General features: G+C 36.4%; 1 protein-coding gene across 11 annotated transcripts in view; it reads right to left on the bottom strand.

Moving 5' to 3' along the window:
- Positions 1–20,499, bottom strand: part of ESRRG (estrogen related receptor gamma) — a 382,004-nt gene that overhangs the window by 97,693 nt on the left and 263,812 nt on the right. For all 11 annotated transcript variants that reach the window (XM_085219237.1, XM_085219232.1, XM_085219236.1 and 8 more), the window contains one exon: positions 8,936–9,052. In XM_085219237.1, coding sequence (XP_085075363.1) covers positions 8,936–9,052 — 117 coding nt within the window. The remainder of the gene's footprint in view (positions 1–8,935; positions 9,053–20,499) is intronic.

Raw genomic sequence — 20,499 nt, 5'->3', positions numbered from 1 at the left:
TCTGGAAAGCCTTCTTCAGTCAGTCATCCACAGGACTAAAAGGAACGTTATAAAGAGACAAAGAGCAAAAATAATATGATAAATAATTTTGATAGGGCTGACTAAAGATGCCAAGAACAGGAAGGCTGTTCTGGATTACCTCTTGGCTAGAAAAAAGCAGAAGGGAAAGGTGGAGGGAAAAAGATAAGTATTTTAATTTTTCTAAGTTAAATATTTTAATAATTAACGGTTTTAACATGGATTGTAACAGGATTCTACAGAAGCAAGTTGTACAAATTGTTGGGTTCAGATCTGCTGCACTAATACTGTAGAGCAAATTGGCATCTGGGCTTATACCTGATGATCCTGAGAACTAAAACCAGATGCTTGGAAGAACAGATAAACACATTAACTTTGTTGGAATAATAAAGAGAAAACAGGAAAATACTGATATTCAGCATGATAATACATTTAACATAGCTTGTGTTAGACTTTCTCTAGAATCATTAATCTAATAAAAGACTTTTGCAGCTTAAAATAAAGCTATGCTTTTCATTTATAAAGATTAATAGCTATATTAGGTCACTATTATGTGAAGGAAACAGATTCCTCACTTAGTTGCACTTTTCTGTGAAATACCCAAAGAAAAGAAAACAAGAAGAAAAAGAAGAAAGGTGGGTAGATGAGACCTATTACTAGAATAGCTGGTAAGCATGGCAAAATTTGACATAATGACAAGTCACTGCTGAAGATGACATTTATTTCTGACTTTGGGTTGCTGATTTCCAACCACAAAAACCACATTACAGACTGTAAATGAAATAATATTCCCCTCTCACAAACTGACTTAGTGAGTAGAAGTGGCAAAGACTCCCTCCCCATTGGTAAACACACCTCCAGCTTAAAAAAGGACAATGTTTGACCAGACAGAAAATTGTGGCTCAGTTACATCAACATTTCAGTAAACCATGTTGACTGAAACATTCTTACGTAGGACAATAGAGATTTAGAAATGTGAAATACTTGAGGGACTGCATTATATGAGGTCAGAGTTGACAACCACAGATGGCAGCTTTAGGGCTACTCATTTACTGCTTTGGCCAAGAGAGTTCCCAAATCACCAATCCTTTTGGTGCCAATCCATCCCAAGTAGCAAAAGTCTGCCTCGACATCTGCCATGCAGGTTCTGCTTAGCAGCACCTACATCCCTACATCATTACAGCACTTTAACCCCAAATAATCCTATCTATACATCTATACAAAAAGGGGTTGGCTCCAAAGCAGAATTATAGAGATGCGCACATGTATCACTGCTAATGTACCTTCTGCATGGGACACTAAACATTTTCCCCTCAAGAAGGGGATGTACAGGTATCTGCACAACAGAAAACAGAGAAGAGTGAAGAATACATGTAAATTAATGACACACTTTACAACGCGACTCCTATTTAATACAGAGCAGGACCCATACAGAAGAATTCAAGTACTCTGCAATAAATGCTTGTGCCATGTTGATGTATGTGTTTATGGGTGGCAGAAACCAAGAAAGTAAGGCAGCTATTTGTCTGGGAGCTCATGGGAAAAGACGCCACAGGCACAAACCTACATCCCTCAGACTTGGCTCTGCTTTATCACTTATAATGCCGTCACTGTACTTTCAGTGCATAAGTAAATGTTCACAGGAACTAAGTTCACCAAATATCTAAATGGAATAATTTCTAGGAAATTAGAACAATACTGCTTTCTTATTTTAGGTTCAAAAGAAGATATGATAAATGGGGATGTTCAGTTAACAATCTTTGACGCACTAATTATATTTTCTCATCCTAAAATTATTAATTTTTATGGTATTCTAATCTAAGTAGATATTTGAATCTACAGAACTTACTCTTTCTAACTCTGAGGAAGTAATAGGTAAGATACATGCACTAAGAAAAATAACACAGAACTTCAGTCCTTTCAAAATCTTTTATACTCACTGTCTTAAATAACAAAACAGTAACTAACCATAGGTCAAATGTATTCTTGGCACATACCTGACCCTTGAAAACAACTGAAATCACCAGGACTGGTGATGGTGATGGCTGTGGGATTAGAAATTATAACCATGCCTATCATCTCACTCCAAGTAACCTACAGATGACTGGACCAGCAATCACTTTGACCCGAGATCTGTCTAGGCTAGCCTCAAGAAATGTACATTCATAAATCTATGGGATGCCAAGAAATGTAGGCAGTCCTCAGACAGAAACAAACTCTATTGCTTTCTATATATTAATTTATACCACCTCTTATGGAAATGAAGTATTTGTATAAAACAACAACAACACCCTGTATCCATTAAAGAGAGAAATCTGTCCATAAAACTTGTGTCCAGTGAATTGCTGGAACTTGTTTGTTTCATTTCCAATGAAATCAGGGGACCAAAAGCGCTCTGCATCAGACTCTAAGCCCTACAGGCACAACACCGCACCATGAGCACCATGATAACTTTTCACAGGCTGACAGCTGCTCTGTATGAGAGATATTTCAATGTGATTTCCAAACCCAGAAAGAACATCCCCATTTCAATATTTGCTTTTCCTTGAGTAATTTTTTCAAGGATGAACAGAAATGCTAGCTGCTTGAGCTTGTTACAAATACTAGCCTTCAGTTGAATCGTTTGTCCTTCCTCATCAGTTACAGAGAGCAGATAGTCAAGAGCCATGTTTTAAGACAGACAAATTGGGCTGTCAGTTCTAATGTCTGAACTGGGCTATCAGGCCACATTTTGGTTAGGAGGAAAGAAGACTACTTATGAGCACCAACAACACTTAGAGATTAGTTTCTATTGCTTCCAAGGGGATTTAACAGGTCCTAGTATATGTTAAAACCAGGCACAAGTTGAATGAAAGAAAGAAAAGGAAAGAAAAGGAGAAGAGGCAAAAGAAGAGAGGGTGAAGAAAGGTGAAAATGAGAAAAAGAGGGGAAGAAGAGGAAAGAAAGGAGAAGGAGGAAAGCAAATGGGTGAAGGAAGGAAAAGAAGAGTGAGAAAGACTTCCAAAAATACCGGTAGCAGAAACCAAACTCCCTCATAACTCATGGAAACGCAGAAAAGGGTTGATATGTAGAAGAGGCTTCAAGAAAAGGCACACTATGTTATCTCACAATGTGATAACACAGGAGTTTTGTTTAATATCCTACATTAATGAAGGAGCTCCTTAAGTGTAATATTACAATCGAGAGCATAAGAAATATCACTGAGGTCAACACAGTTCTATTAACTGTCATCCTGTACAGAAATATTTTCTTTGAATACCATTAATGCTTTCTCTTTCCCTTTGTTCTAATTTCTAAAGGCAGCAGAAACTAAAACTTCCTCCACAATAATTTCTGCTTTCTTCTTCACAGACTAATGGTATTAGACTTGTGAGAGAAATTTACTTTGGCAATGTCTTATATACAGGTCTTTTTCAAAGGAGATGTTGTTAGCAGGAATTCTATTAAGCAGGCTTTTTCACAAGCCTCAAAACATAGGTGATAACACATTTCTAGTTACAAAGAGGATTTTTCAGTTTTACTTATTATTTTTAGAGAGAAGCCATTAATCTCTTTCTGTGCATATCATGCACCTCTTCCTGTAAAAGTAAACTCAAACTGTCTGTTCTCCCTACTGTATCAGATCCATTTCCATAGATTGTAAAAACCAGAAAGGATCAATGCAGTAATTTAATCTGATCTGCTGCTTAACACAAGCAAAATACAGCCATATAGCTGTATTTGCATAATAATAATTTATGTTTGAAAATACCTGTGCCCCTCCAAAAAATATAGCCTTGTACTTGAACTAATGAAATCTTAATCTGAAGTCAGCATTGCCAGATGACAAGCTTGGAGAGTTTCTATCCATTTTTGGAGGGGGAATGCTAACAGACTAGCAACAGTAAAGGTATATTGCTGATTTCCCCATAGCATAGATTGCTAAACTGAAGCAGCCACCAGCTTCACTTCTACTAAGTAGAGATCTGACCTCCCATTTTTAATAAGTGGACTAATTTAAGCTAGACTTCTATCATCATGTCTATTCTAACAAAATGCAAAGTAGCTGATGGCCATCTTTATCAGCTAAAATAAATGTTTTCCATAAGGAAAACAGAAGCATACTTATGTGAATCAGAGCAACTTTTTTTGCTATTTCACTCTGGTATGGTACATTCTTTCCAAATAAAACTGAGTTTGTTTCTTTATGTATCAGCCGCTAACTAGCTACACTTTCTGTAATAACCAAGCAATGAATATCAATTACTGCAAAAACAAACAAACAACAACAACAACAACAACAAAAACTCCTACAAAAATCTGAAAACATCCAGACATCAAAGATAAAGGAGGTATTCCAATATCAACAGTGCTTTAAGAAGTATAAACTATTACTGTCTAGTAAGACCTATAACTGGATGCATTTTTTTCCAGTAATCGAACTGTGTTAGTGCTGTCCAATGGGTTTCCCTCTTAACTATAATTCTGAATGCAGCTACAGTATAGGAACAGATAAAACTGAGGCTGTGGTTTTGTCTCCGTGGAGAAAACTGAAACATATGGAATAACTTCTTATGAAAATAGCTGTAAAAACACTGTACCTGAAGTAAAAAGTAATTTTATTTTGGAATAATTACTCTAGTGGAATTATTTTAGGTGGGTAGCTACTATAACACTGCAGTGTGATAAATGTGGAATAGCATTTTCCGTCACAGACACTTTCTAGTAAGCCAATCCTACAGATTGAATTAAAAGGCATAAAGAACTAATGGGAAACAGAAAGTAGAATTCAAGCAGACTTAAGAACAATTAGACAAACAAACAAATGTCAGATGTCTGTCCATTATTTCATTACAACTAGCTTTATAAAAAGGAAAATAGCTAAATCGCCCATTCCTGCACGTGAACACAGATTTAATTCTACCACCTGAAGGCAACGGGTGGCTTCTGAAGTGAGTGAAAGGCCAAATTTAAAAGACTGATTACTAAACAACATTACTGAAATCTATAGAATGGCTTAAAGCATTGATTTTTAAAAAAGGGGGGAAAATTCCCTTCCCCACCTCCCTTTTCAGCAACCATATTATTATTTAGAGAAACCACAGGGGATACATTTTAAATGTTCTTGCCTAAACTACACAAGAATCTTTATGTTGCTTCCTCTGTTATGGGAAATCATAGACAACGTATCAAAATGTAATTGTAGTCAAAGAAACTGCATTTAAGAACAACTGTGGTCCTTGAAAATCTTATCTTTCATACTACTGAAATGAAATTAAAAACAGAAAGAGTTTAAAATTTCTTCCTTGAATAAAGTGCATTCTTCTGTGCTATAAAAAACAGTTATCTAGGAAAGCAAATGAAATCATGACACATTTTTATTTGTCATGATCTTAAAACCTTGTTAGTATCTACGAAATGCTTCCGTATAAAGCATAACACATACTTAAAAATCTCAGTCCATCTAGACATATGTTTTCAAGTGACAGCCCATAAGTTACAACAGAATGAATTGTTCCCTCTCAATCCACCTGTGGAAGTGTCCTTGTACCACTCAATAGCAGCAGAGACAGTGACTTCAATCCCACCTCAAACCACCACACTACTACATTTATTTTCCTTTCCTTCTCTAGCTTCTGACCTACACTGTTAGAGATGTTAGTTATTCTAAATTAAGAATCTTGATCTAGGTGTTGCTGGCCACGATTCATCAACATCATCGAGAATGAGAGCAAAAATGCCCAGCTCCACCTGGTTTTACTCATGATGAATAATCTAAGTCCCTCCCAATGGCCCCAGTGCCCCAAAATTCGAACTAGGTCTCTCACATAGGAATGGATGCCGGACAAAAAGTGATAACATCTTCCCCCAGTAAGTGATTTACCACATAACTAACATAAGAGAAAGTAACTACAGACATAGTTGCTGTGGGTAACATGGTTTTCAGACCTTGTCCAAAAACCTGAAATAAAGCTCAAGATCCTTTTCTAGGTATTGTGATTTATATAAGGAATCTAATTTGACAATTCACAACATGACAAACTAATAATTTCCCTCAAAACAAGAAAAGAAGCACAATGTCTGACAATTGTTTCACTTATGATTATATTAAAAACTGCTTATTAGGGAAAATTCCTAGAAAAAATCTCCCCACCAATAGGGTAAGGTTTATGGAGAAGATGCACATTGGCAGATGTGCAGAAGTTCTTGTAAGGAATATGATGCTTTTCTCAAAGCTGCTTAAACTTGATTTTATTTCAGGTCTGAAACTAAATTTTTTTTTAAATAGATTTAGGCTGTCAATTTCCAGGCATGCTGTGCCATCAACATGTAGAGACTGCTGTGACAAACGTGGAGGCTGTAGCAGCAAATTTTATTATAAACTGGTAATTGAATTGAACAGGTTTACATTTGAATAGATTTACTGCCGCATGATCTCTGACATGCAGCATGGGACTGAAATCCTTGTCCATACATAAAGAAACATTTAAGATACCCTGAGCTGAGATAATGCCTGCTGTAAGTTCATAGTAACCAATAAATTTACACCACTTTACACATGAAAAGAAAGAGGTATATCATCTTTCTTTACTTTCTGTGCATAAAGGATGTTTTAAAATCCAAAGCGAAAAAGCTAATCCTCAGATATTAGCATACATTTAAAAAAAGAAAAAGAAAAATCCAACAAAAAAAGACGACCAATTTGTCTCTCCAGAAAAACCATCCAACAACAAATCAAACATATTACAAATAAAGTTCTATAAGTGTAGCACGAATCAGCACTGTTCCAAAAGTAGAAGTGACCACGAAAGCGTACAGGAAAACAAAACCCATTTTCTAGTTCTTTTAAATTACCCTGTTAGATTGTAGGTAAGTATTGTTTGAAAGGAGTATAAGCTAGCTCACTCCTAAATAAAGAGACCCAGTGATTAAAAATAAGTAGGAATCTCAGCGTGTTTTAATAGAAAGACTCACAATAAGAGTGGAAGAACTAGGATTTGTTAGGGAGTTGGGCTAACAAAGGAATGCTCCCTTTAAAGGAATTAGTTCATCACTGCAGAAAGATTATGTCTGTTTAGGGTGGACCACTTATGTAATGAGTAAGAAAACTATTCCTGAATTATAATTTATGCAAAAAGTCCAATCACTTGACTCTGAATTCTCTAATTGTTTCAGTTACCAAAATTATGTGCATAAAAGTAGTACTTCTGTGCAGAACTTCGATAACTGACATAAGTACTCATTTGTAGAAAAGCCACTTGATTGCCTCATGCAGACCCAGAAGCTACACACAAACTAGACTTTCAAGCGTGTGTGTTAAAGGACATGCAATTCTATCCCCAGAATTTAAAAGAAGGCTAAATTGGTTCACCTGTATGGACTCTTAGTACCACTGTTCTGTTTCCAATCAGGTAGTTCGACATATCTGTATTAGGCTGCTAGTGATATGGGGCAACGAACTTACCAAAAAGATGTTAAGCACAGGTCATTTCAAAGGGTGCCATGTTCAAATGTTCCTTTCATTCTACTGTTTATGTAAGCTTTACAGCTTTAAACAACTACTTAGTTGTCAGCTACATCAGAATTTTTGGCAAATGAGGAATCAGCCACCACCACTGGAAGAAAGGGTCAAATCCTGCCATTCCTACTGACACAAAATCCCCATTGAATCTGACAGTTTTGCTCAAGTAAGACTTAGGACAGCAGGATTTGGCTCAAAGGATCCCAGCGTCTGCCAAAGCAGTTGTACAGAACAAGGTTTATTCTTAGTAAGTATAATCCAATAAGAATATGTCTGTAGGTGCGTGATAGACCTAATTTGCCCATCATCTCTCCGTTGGTCTATGTTGTTCCTGGATTTTAACCTGACAGATGTATACCTAAACATGTTTCAAATTACCATCAAATAATTTGCAAAAACTAGCCATCTATTAAAGCCAACATTTTAAGCACTGACAAAGCAAAACTGTAGGGGACTATTTTGAAGTGGTTACTTAGCACAGAGTACTTTCCAATGAAGACAATATTTAGAGAGCATTATATTGACTTTATTTTAAAAGGTTATGGAGCTCAGAATTATGAAACGAATTCTGTTATTCCTTCTTGGTAGTAACAATGCGCCATGATAATAACATGTACAATTTATGCACATAATAGTGTGTTTTTGCAAATACATTAATATAGGGCATGGCAGGCAACCAAGATTTTAGGAATTATCTTATTCTATAAAACAGATTAATTAGGTTCCAAGTAGGATAGCACAGTTTCATGGAAACATTTTCATACGTTTATCTGTTAGTAAATATCTTCAAAACGTAACTGAACCCAATGCATACTTACACTGAGGGCAGGGGTTTTCATATGCTTAAAAAAAAGAGAGGTGGATTCTCCTCTTCTGTATGCCGGCATTTGCTGCAGTGCAGTTACAACAACTTCTGCAGACATGCTCAAGATTTACGTATGTTTAATTGAGAAATAACACTTTCACTTGTCATGGTGGTATGAAGAATGAGCAAAAATGGGGAGAAGACGGCACAATGTATAGTTCTGCTGTATTTGGGAGAGACTAACAGAAGGTAAAAAAAAAATAATAAAAATAAAGAAATAAATCTTTGAAAAGTCACGATGTAAAAGTTTTAAGAAAAATGAGAGGACGTCTCCTGATGATTATTCTAATAGTTATCTACTGAAAGAAAGTGAATGCTATGGCACATTTTCTGTATTTCAGCTAAGAATAAATGTTCCAGAGAAGATGTACTCCATGTAGATACACCACAATTCCTTAGCTGACATTTAAGACTGTCAGGAAGAGCAAGTATACTTGAAAATTGCCTTTACAATAACTGATCAGAACTCTCACCTATCTCTTCTTTCTTGATTGCTCTACAGTTGTTGAATGCGTTTGCAGAGAGATAGGTATTGACTTGATCAGTCTTACCTTCTTTCAGCATGCCAACTTTTAGACACTTCATGAAGCGGCAGGCTTGGCAGGATTTGCGTCTGCGCTTTGTGATTTCACATTCGTTTGTTGCTGGGCAGCTGTATTCTATGTTACCTGTGATAGAAAGCCCATAGAAAAAGAGGTATTCAGAATAAATGAACAACCAATAGAGCAAATATAAGCGTACTTACACCATTGCTGTTGGGTGTAATTTTGGAATATATGAAGAATAAACAACTGTACAAAAAGAAAATATCTTTTAAATAAAAAGAAGCCAAGTTAAACAACAAAATATTTTAATTTAGACAGTTACATATTAAAAACAATAATAATTTAAAAAAAAATCTTAATTGAGTTCACATCTAGATCCATGTACAGTCTCAAGCAAAATCCTTCACACTGGTTACTCCTGCTGGTGGGATGTATCAAGCCAAGCATATAAAGGCTCCTAGCATAAGCACTCTTCATTTCCTGTTCTTTGCAGATGTCGTCAGCCTTTCTTTGGATAGAATACAAGAAGATGACTGTTCTGTTTTATTTCAAAAAGATCTGGAAGAAGTTTTGTAGAACTTCACTCTTCTTCCAGAACTGCATCGTATCAGACAGGACTTAGTTGCACTGCTATCGCTACCCAGCACATCCCATCACTGCTGCATCAGATCTCCTTGCCTGGGAATGCTCCTATCTGTTTGCACTTCACATGAAGTTCTTCTATTGAGAGGCATCAGAAACAGGATCATCCTCAGATGATCAGAACAGCAAAAACTACAGGAGATGCTTGCCTCTGTTTCTCCCAACCCTCCCTCCATAAGACAAAGCACAAGCTAGATTCTTAAAAATGAGGCCTTTGTGGCAAAGCACTGATGCTAGTTTTTTTACTACTAATACATAACAGTAATCCTCAAAAATAAGAAGTCTGAAAATTAATGGGAAGGCCATGCATAAATCATTTTCTTTATACCATTTTCAAATCATGTCTTTGGAAATCCAAGTCCAAATTAGGAAGCATCTATTCTCTTTTGTCCTGGTACTACCGCATTCTTCATAAAAGCTTAGCTCAGCTTATTCTTCTGCCTAACCACGACCCTATTGCTCATGACTACATTCAGTATGACAGACTTTGTAGCAGTCAGAAGTTTTATCGTGAAACTGACTTTTAAATAAAGTGTCTTCCCCATCAGCCTGTCACATCTTGCTTTAAAGGTATTTCTTTACTTTCTAACCCTTTCCCCCTGTGATTAAGTGCATTAGTATCTTAATGAAAATGCATTCTGTTTATTGCCCTCTTGGGAAGCAGGAGGTCATCACACCAAATGCATAAATTGTCATCAGAGACAGTCCAAGCATAATTGCAATTTTGCTGCTCCGTGTTTGTTGCACTCAGGGTCCATTGAAGTCCCCTGAAACATGTGCAGGTTCTAATAATTAGCATAGAGTCTGCCTGGGACCACAGCATTGATGAAATATTTCAGAGTTAATCACACTTTGTAAACACTGATTTATATTGACTACCTTTCTCCAGACTGATGTCTCCTCATTAAATATCACATTAGTGGATTGCAGGATTGCACAAAGACTCAAATGCTCAGCAACTGCTAATTCAACAGGAAGTAATACTTAAACCACTTACATCTATTGAAAATTGGTTTTTATGATAAAGGAGGTCTGCACAGTAAGTTCTGCCAACAAAACCAACATATTTTGCAGGCTTTATTTCTCCTAAACATGCTGCATGGCTGAAGCAGCAATGTTGGCAAGTAAAATGGATCTTGGCATGGCTGAATACAAATAGCTCTCATTGACAAAACTTAAAATTTCAGTTTAGCATTCTTCCCCTTCTTCAACTCCTGAGAAGACAGACATTTGAGAAACTGAAGGATATGCTGAATAGGAAATTTTGTAGAATGGTTCCTGTGGACCTGCCTTTCAAATGCATTCACAAAACTATGAAAATAATACTTCTGGAAGCATGAGTAGGAAAAGTTGGTAATGTCTTCTAAAAAAAAAAAAGGGGAAGAAAAAAAAAAAGACATTATCTTCTCATGCCCTAGTGAGACATTATCAGTAAGGCACAACCACTATGCATGGAGATCTTCAAAGCATTTCACAGATTTTATCTAATTAACTTCATAATATCATAGTAATGTATGTACTACTATCCCCAATTACAAAAAAAAGAAACATGCAATCAGATGTGTTTTGCACAAGATCAAAGACGATCTTTGCACAAGGTCAACAATTATTGTGATCAAAACCCAGACAGAGATTATAACACAGCATGGCAAGTACAGAGGCAAGTAAGAACATTCCCTAGGACAAAAGTCCAGGAGCTGATATCAAAAAAGCAGTACTGAAAACCCAAAAAATTTTGGAAGACTGCATATTTTCCTATGCAAACTCTTCTAATCCATACCCTCAATTTCAGCCTTACTCAAAACTCTGTAAACCACAGCAATGGTCTACAGCATGATGAATCTTTTACTATCAAATTCAGGCTGCTCTATTTCAAAAAATATATATTTTTTTACAGCAGACGCTACATCCTTATTTCTGATATTAGAAAACAAACCTGGAAGATGTTGGAAAGAGTTCCTCCAATGAACTCAGAGGAGATACAGTAACCAGATTTATAGCTGCAACAACTATTCATATCTTATCAACAGCCATGTGTGATCCTCCTAGTATTTCTGAATTTCAAAATAAGGCTAGAATGCAATGAGAGTTCAAGGAAATTAAAACTGTGTTACCACTTCACATATGAATGCAGAATTTTATCAACAATCAGCACAGATAGACTTTCCCTACTTCTGTAAGTGAGATTTTCTTATTAAAAAAAAAACAAAACCTCACCCATTTGGGAATTTTTAATATATATATGTTAAAATATGAGGACTGCTCTGAAAGTAATGTCACCTGTTTTATCATGTTGGCTCATGACTCCAAAAGCAGTAAGGTGGTATCGCATTAGAGACTGAACCTTCCCACCAATATCCCATTACATGTTGTTGCCATGTGACAGATGGCAGCATTGGGGCAGTCTGATAGAATGGTGTCTGACATGGAAGTGCGTATGAAGCAAAGGTGTGCTGCTAAATTCCTCCATGTGGAAAAAATAGCAACCACTGACATTCATTGATGCTTGCTGAACATTTATGCAAGCCAAACAGTGGCTGTGAGCACACAGAAGTGGTGGATGATGAGCACCAACAGTAGTGACAGCGAGGTGAAAGACAAGCCACATTCTGGATTGTCATACAGATTTTTACAAACATGCAGGCTTTTGTTCATCGCTGGCAAAAATGCACAAGTAATGGCGGTGACTATGCTGACAAAGTGATCTGCAGCTGAGAATTTGCTCTATCAAACAGTGTTATTGTGCTGTTTCTATGGAAATAAATAGGAGGCATTACTTTCAGAGTGACCTATACGTATGATACTAGAAATATGTTTCAACTCCAAAGTTTTAGTGGATCTACTTTTATAAAAATAAATTTACTTGGCCACCAATGCTCTCCTAATGGCTTATTTACTTCTATACAATATAATAAACAGAAATTATTTAAGCATTTGGCAATCTGTACAACCCAGGAGGATATAGAAGGAAGTTCTGCCATTTACTTGCTCAGTGCATGGTGCTAGAGGCTGAAACTGAGCAGCTAATAAGAATACAAGTTTGACCAGCTCTGTCACTAGCTGGAAAGGTTGCCGTGTTATACGATGAATGAGATCAACATGGCAGTTTGGAGTCTTTAAAGTGGGCTGACAAGAGTGATAGAGCAATTTATAATATCTCCTGGCTGGTTTTCAGGAAGGACTGGGCGCTGATTACTTATTTCAGAGTCTTCTGTACAATTAGTTTGCAGGCAATATAATTTTCTCACTTACTGCTTAATAGAATCTTGCAGCTTGCTGACTGATAGAATAACAGCGGATAAGTAAAACTCCTGCCTGAAGTGCCAGAAGATAATTTGTATATTCCTTTCAGTAGCATAATGGACTTCTACAGTCTGGCAGCTAAAGGGCTGAGTAATGCAAATTAGTATGATGTTTGAAAATAAAAATATATGTCAAATCTTCACTCCCCAAATACATTGCCCTTCACCATAGAAATATAGAGGGATTTATGCCCAAGTCCTTCTCCTCTCCTCATTCACTGATGGATATTTCAAATTTTTTTCTTTTCTGCTAATTTTTTAAATATTATCATCTCTGCTACAAGATGAGAAAATATTTCCAGGACCCTAAGCCTTTCAAAAGCAACTCACTCACTAAAAATAATGCCATTTCATCTTCAGGCAGCAAGTTAGCTGCTAAAACTTAATGCTGCATAACCTGCTCACTATTTTCAGATGCTTCAAACTGTAAGATCTTTGCAGACAGCTCAAGGATAAGTTGGCCAACACACCATATTTTCCCCATGAGGTTCGGAGGTTATCTGGATGAGACATGGGGTCATAGTAAAACTTCACTGAAACAAGGACACACTTGATGGCTTTATGAGCCAGGCAACCAACTGGACTTAGCCAAAAGAATCAAGGCCCTTCTAACTATTGCTTGTGCAGAACAGACTGTGACATGGGTCAGCAGACTGGGGGCCTCACAGTAAAAGGAGGAGTTAGAGTCAGGACAAAGGCCAAGCCACCAAAAGCACAGGCCTCATACCTTGGCCTCTCTCCCAAATGAAGTTCTTGTCATCAGCAGTTACAAATGAGGGATCTCACAGATATCTGACCACAGAGCTGGCTGTAGGAACTGGCTGCCATCTGTGGGATAGGCTGAAACAAAGTTCTCTCTTCCAGAAATACTGACAAGAATAGAAGATGAAGACACTGAAATCTTAGCAGAAGCTTTATTTCCCTTTTCACGCTGTGACTTTTGACATTTTAACGCTAAAGATGCAAGCGGATTGATATGAACTATTGGTATCTGCCCAGAAAATCTCTAGAATAAAAGAGATGAGGAATGATGAGATACAGGTTGTAAAAAGATATAGATTGAAAATGTGTCTTCTAGCTATTCCTGAGCACTTAAAAACAGTAGAAGGAATGGCGACATTATCAGTATTGAAATCTGTACTGTGTGGAAATGTATATCCAGAAGAAAAAAAGAAAAAATAAGGATAATAGGGAATTAATTATTCATTCTATGTAATAAATTCCATGATATAAACTACTCATAGAGCTGGATTTCACTATCTATTTAGAACCAATAATGACTCATTTATCACCCAAACTCTTTCTTTGAAATCCTGCAATCGAGTATCTATTTTTAAAAGCGTTATATTTAAAAATCAAGTGTTACCAGTGGCTTCCTGCATAACTGGATTTAAGTTTTTTCTGCAGTAAAGCCTACCCTCCACACCAACATCTTGCTCTGTTTTCCTGGGTTCACGTGCTTTCATGAACTGACAAATGTGAAAACTTAGGCAGCAGTGATTATGGCAACAGGCATTCTGGGAATTAATAAAAAAGAAGTCTTGCAATGAGACAGAAGAAAACAAGCCAACAGACTGAATCTGTTAGGCTTCACTCTGTTAGGTGATGCTGTGATAAGTAATCCAATCCGAAGAGAAGACATTCGGAGAAACTGAGAAAGAACAGGTGGTAATAGTACTAAAGAATGACAGGCTGACTTATAAGGAGAGGAAAAAGCCCCAGAAGGACTCAAAACCACATTTGCTGTTTGCACGTCTTAGCAAAGATCAACTGTGGAAAATAAAAATAATTTTTCTCGGGTCAATCCTTTCAGTTCTTCTAGTCTGTGGTCTTTACTTTGGAGTCAAAACTCAACTGAATTTAATTATGACTATTTTCACATGTAAAAGTCCTCATTTTGTTAGGATTTCAGAAAAGGGGTGAGACTGAAATGAGGTTGGATCTGAACCTAACCAAACCTAGTTTGGGCTGACAAACCCTTAAATGGATTCATGCGATACTGTAGATAGCTCAAGAAATTATAAATCTATGAATTCTATTACATAGTATCTGTGGCTGATTAAGCTTGAAGATGACTGTATTCACTACTTTTCAATCAGACAACTTCAGAAACAATTTTGCATATGCACAGTTTCAGAATATTCAAGAATTCAGTTCTCAAATGTATTTCCATTCAAAAACTCAATAAATAAATTTTAAAAATTAAGATGGTAGGGTCATAATGTGATGGATTATGCTCATGCTTCTGGAGCTTGTGCTGCCTTTTCTGTTAAAATAAGAAAATCAGGAAAAGCAGCCACTTTTTAAATTGTTCTACACTGTAAGTTACTACTCGACAAAAGGATACTGTCAACTTAAAATTACTACATTTTAATTTAAACAACTATCTTTCAATTGTGTTGCTTAAAGCAAGCCACTAGAATACGCTAGTGAATTACAATCTATTCAGAACTTCTAAATTGTATTTTCCTCGCTTTTTCTTGTATTCTTAAAAAGCAACGTGAACAGAGATTTTAAATGAAAACATAAAGGTGATGCTGATTTGTCTGAACGCATGATATTATTGCATTAGCTGCTTGTTTTAGGTTTTCCAACATTATAAAAAACATCATATTTTTCACTGTACCGCTGATACTAGTAGGGTTTGAATGCCACTTGTAAGGGTTCAAGTACGTTTGAATCCCAGTGGAGTCAACCTCTATCTTCAACAGGAATCAAGGCCATTTAGATCCTCTCAAGGGAGAATCAACAGCATGAAGACCTAGGTACTCCGCCTTTCTACAGAACTGACTCCCTATCACCTAGAAGTCTCTGAAGGATTGTCCAAGTAAGAAAGACTGAACCACCTGCATTCTGCCCCTACTGATACTCTTTCTAGGCCAATTCTGATATATTCTTCCAAGGTAGCATGGATAACTGCCTTTTTTTTTTTTCTTTTTTTTTTTTTTTCTATGAACACATAGAATATCTCATTTTCTAACATTTTTTAAACTAAATTAGTTTCACAGCAGTTTAAAAAAAATCATTTCCAAAGACATTAAAATAAATCATTACAATAAATCACTCACTAGTTGAGAACTCATATGCTTTTAGCTTCAGTCTGGAATGAGCTTCACTGTTGGGCTGGGGCTTTCAGAAATTTGTTTATAACTAATAGAGAGCCATGGCAATGATACATAGCACCGTATCAGTATTGTTTTAAACCCTCTCTTTCTTTTTGAGTATTTCTGATATACTTGAAAAAGCCATGCGCAAATAAGGAACCTCATTCTTATTCCCTAATCCAAATGCGCGTAACATACAACACTGTAAGGAAACTAGAGACAGTAAAAAGGATAGGACCATCTGCATCCTTCTGAATGTCTCTCTGGTTCTCAGATTTCAGTGTGATTATTTTTTATTGTCTCATCTTGTTTGGCTGCCATAGCTACACAGTGACATTACAACAGAATGAAAGACGTGTTGGAAGTAATTGCTCAGAAGTTCGGTTGGACCATAGGCATGGAGAAATAGAGCAAAAGGGAAGATACCTATCATTGCTTGCTTAAAATATTCTCTGAAATAAATGCTGATGCACAGGCTAACTTACGTAAGAAAGGTGAATGATTTAATCAGGTAATGGATTCAGATAATATTTAGTGTTAGGCTCATTGGAGAGCTGCCATTTTGCCACCAGAGACAAAGTCCACAGACCTTTGCACCAAGATGCAAGCTTCCACCCTACTTTTCTATAAAATCGAACCTTAGTTACTAGTAAATATGTTGAAAAGCTGTGAAATCTAGCTTAATTTTCTTTCATTCCACAAAAAAAAAAAAAAATGACATTCAATATTATTGCAAGAGTTATCTTTGAGATATGTAAATTAATCTTCTGAAGCCATTTTAGTCATGAGCAACTTAGAATCGAAGTTATGTTGCCCATCTGAAATGTCACCTTGCCTGAATTAATATAGCTAGGTCTAACTTCCCTGATTAAAACTTCCTGATTATAACAAAAATTTATTTACGGTAAAGCATTTGTAGATTTACAGATCAAATTGGTTCAGTAATGGGTAAACAGAGGAAAGAAGGTTGAAAAGCCTGAACCTTAAAGGGATTAAAAATAATTTTGAGTATTCAAAACAAGTGAACAAAGCACTCCTAGACAATATGAGCTTCACCTAGATCCTAGATCGGGCAGGATCTGAGGACCATAGGAACACCACTGCAGGACTGTAGCACTGAGGGCTTTTAGGCTATCAGCATGAAATGAAATGGGAGATTTGGTCTAGCTCACATAACGGTATGGTGACGAAAATTATTTCCAGGATGGGATATTTCTTTTTTTCTGTTAGGAGATGTAGACAGGCAATGACTTTCAGGGATAAAGGTCTTAAATGAGACAGCTGAAGGTAGGATTGCAAGGCTTCTTACTACTGATGCTTTACCCACCCTGTGTATAAAAAGAAGACTGCTTACTCTATATTTTTTCCTCCAAAAAATAAACATATAAACAAAGAAACTGAAGGCCTATGACTGCAAACTATGCAAAAATATTTTAGCTTTTGTGGGGTAAATTTAAACACTATTCAAGGAAATAAAAATAAGCTGTGACATCTTTGTAGCACGCCTTGCTAGGAAGGCAATATATCAATACCTAGGGCTTTTCACACTGCCTTTTCAAGCAAGTTTGAAGCCAATAATACTAAGGAGTGTAAAGACAATAATCCTGAAGAGCTGGAAGAAAGCTGTCTAGATGGAAGTCATTATTTTACGGAGTGAAAGACTGAAATAAAACATAATAGCAAACTAACGCCCACCGTTCTTCTACTGAAGGCAAGAAACTATTTCAGTCTACTTGCAGAAACGTTTAAGCTCAAAGCACTGGGTAATTACATATTATTAATGCAAAATATGTACTTACTAGTCTTTATAATAACTGAGCAAATAAAAATGATTGGAAATGTATTTACACTAAATATTCACTATAAAATATATAGTAAGTACTACAAGACCTCTGCACTGAACACAAGATTTTACAGCCAGCTGACAACTGAAAATCCTTTTCGCTCTTTTTTTGTTGTTGTTTTAATGACAGCTTAGATTCACGATAATACAGTGAACAGCAAAAAATGTGGAGAGACCCTAAAAAAAATAAAAATCAATGGTCCTGTAACTATTTTTAGGCCACGCTATTTTCTACTATCCCTGATGCTAAGCCAATTTTGGAGAGATTTGGCTGTGTGTGTGTTTCTGTGAGACATCTGAAATCAGCCATCACGTAAATTATCCCAGAAGCAAACTGAGAGCTGCAGCTGAGTGCAAGGCTGAGCAGAAAGAACATCCAGTTCTCTCAGCCCTTATATGTCACAAGAGGGGGCAGAACGTCATTAGATTCTGCTATGACCTAAGATTACACTGATTTTGCACTGTCAGCTGTTTTGTGTGTGAGGGTTTTTTTGTTATTGTTGTTCTGGGTTTTGTTTTAAACCATGCAATTTCTATTTTTTGTTACTGATTTTTTATCATTATCTATGCATTCTTTATCACGACACCAAGTTTAAATATTATTTCAGTGCTGTGTAAAACAATTTATATTCAGAATAGAAAAAATTCCTCTCTTGTAATTTGAGACAATGTTCATTCTATTTTCCTTCTACTTTTATGAAAACAACCAGGGACTGCAAGAGGCACGAAGCAGGAGAAACCTGTCAGCCAGAAAATGGACAGTTTTTGGACTAAATTTCTATCATCTGAAAGGGAATGACAACCTCCATTAGCTTTTAAAACAGGTGTACAGTCTATACTAGATGGAAATTGAACTGTTGTAAGAGGCTACCCATATCTTGTGATGTGCTTCCTGCCTGCCTGCCTTACGTAAGGTACCGGTGGTGAGAAGACACTGCGCTGGTTCTCAAAACAGCTGCCTACGGCTTTCACCAACTGAGATCTGACAAGTTTCCCTTGAAATGGAAAGAATGGAAAGAATCCCATTGATTTAGTGGAAAGGACATCAGGTCTGACATGAACACAAGATCTCCTTCACAGTCACACTTTGTCAGCTCAGCCTTGCTCTCACTGAAGTCAGGGCAGTTTTGCTCATGACCTCAACAGGAGCAGCACTAATGTTCTGCAAGTCTGAGCTAATTTAGTAACTTATGAATGATAAAGCAAGAAAGGTCTGGTAAGTGAAACATTCCTTTTCACTGAATCTATAATTATTTACATATCACAACTAAATTATTAAGATTTAAAATAAGCAACTCTTAATTAAGAAAAGCTATTCTTGCATATGTGTAGTTAGAATATTCGACTCTCTACTCTGCTTTACTATCCTGTATTTACAAATTTCTCTCTTTTTTTTCCTGTTTTCTTATTTGTACTTATTCAGCTATCAATTTGCTTTAAAAACAATCAGAACAAGAATGTGCTGTGAAGTAGGAAGCAAGAAAATGCAAGGGGAGAATGACCTCTACAAACATTAAGTTCTGTCATTTATAGCAAATCAGACTCAGAAGAATTTTTCCTCATGCAAGCTCAAAGGCAGAACTTGCCTATTCAAACCATAAGGAGTAGCTTTTTCTTATCTACTTCTTGTCATTTAATACAAATGATGGCTTGATTCACCAAAAATGTGTAGCTTCCATTATTTCGGAACTCTTAAGCCTGCATCAGTTGAGTCAGCACCATTTCTGAAGAAGCTACCATGACGTTATAATGGTAACATACCTCCTATTCTTAGTATCTTTGTTACTGCTTTTCCATCCAATGCCAGGTTTTGCCTCACTGCATTTTTTTTTGGTCTTCACAGCACCATCACCTGCTGATGCAGCTAGTGCTCTAACCCTGCTGAGATGTTTTGCGCAGCTGCCAGTTCTAACTTGAGCTGTGTGGCCAAGACCAGGTTGCTAATCTGGAGAATGACGTCTCTGTCTTGTGCTTCCATGCCCAGAAACTTGCTGTCTGTGGTGTGGTGTAAAATTGCAGGCTATATATTACAGCCAGAAGTCAACGCTTTATTCAGTTAGAGATTTTGATGCATTTTCTCATGCTCAAAATACAACTAAAATCATCATGCATTAATTCAGTCCTGTAGAATAGCTATTACGCAGCAATTAAATGCCATTTATAAAATCGAAGTTGCTAGCTGAAAGTTGCCACTTGAAATTTAGAGTCACAAATACAAATTCCTTCACTCAGAAGATTTTTGAGCTTCCCTGAAAATGTTTTTGAAGGTCAAATGAAATTAATTTTTTTTTTAAACAAACAAACAACACTTTTTGAACCCAAGTATCTAGAAATTTCAGAATGTATGTTTATTTACTAATTGCAAACTTCGTAAAAATCAGCTCCATTATAACCACAGAGCTCTGCTATTTCTTTCTGGTGTCAATATGGGCATTGTGAAATGGCTGTTTCATGGTGGTAAAAGGCTCAAATCCCCCAGAATAGTGTATGCTTACAACAATTAGTTGCAGAGAGTAAAATGATAAATTAAAAAAAAAAAAAATTTAGTAATGGCTAAATTTAAAAGAAAACATTATTTTTGTTTACTAATCGTATATGAAATGTGAAAGCAGTACATTTTAAAAACTTTGATCAAATGTTTCAGATTTAGAGCCATTTGAAATTCCAAACTGGAACTAA

Source organism: Meleagris gallopavo, chromosome 2 (assembly GCF_905368555.1).
Source record: "Meleagris gallopavo chromosome 2, MGAL_WU_HG_1.1, whole genome shotgun sequence".
Lineage (NCBI taxonomy): Eukaryota > Metazoa > Chordata > Aves > Galliformes > Phasianidae > Meleagris > Meleagris gallopavo.
Note: the sequence above shows the minus strand (reverse complement) of the source record. Positions and strands in the feature narration are given on the sequence as shown.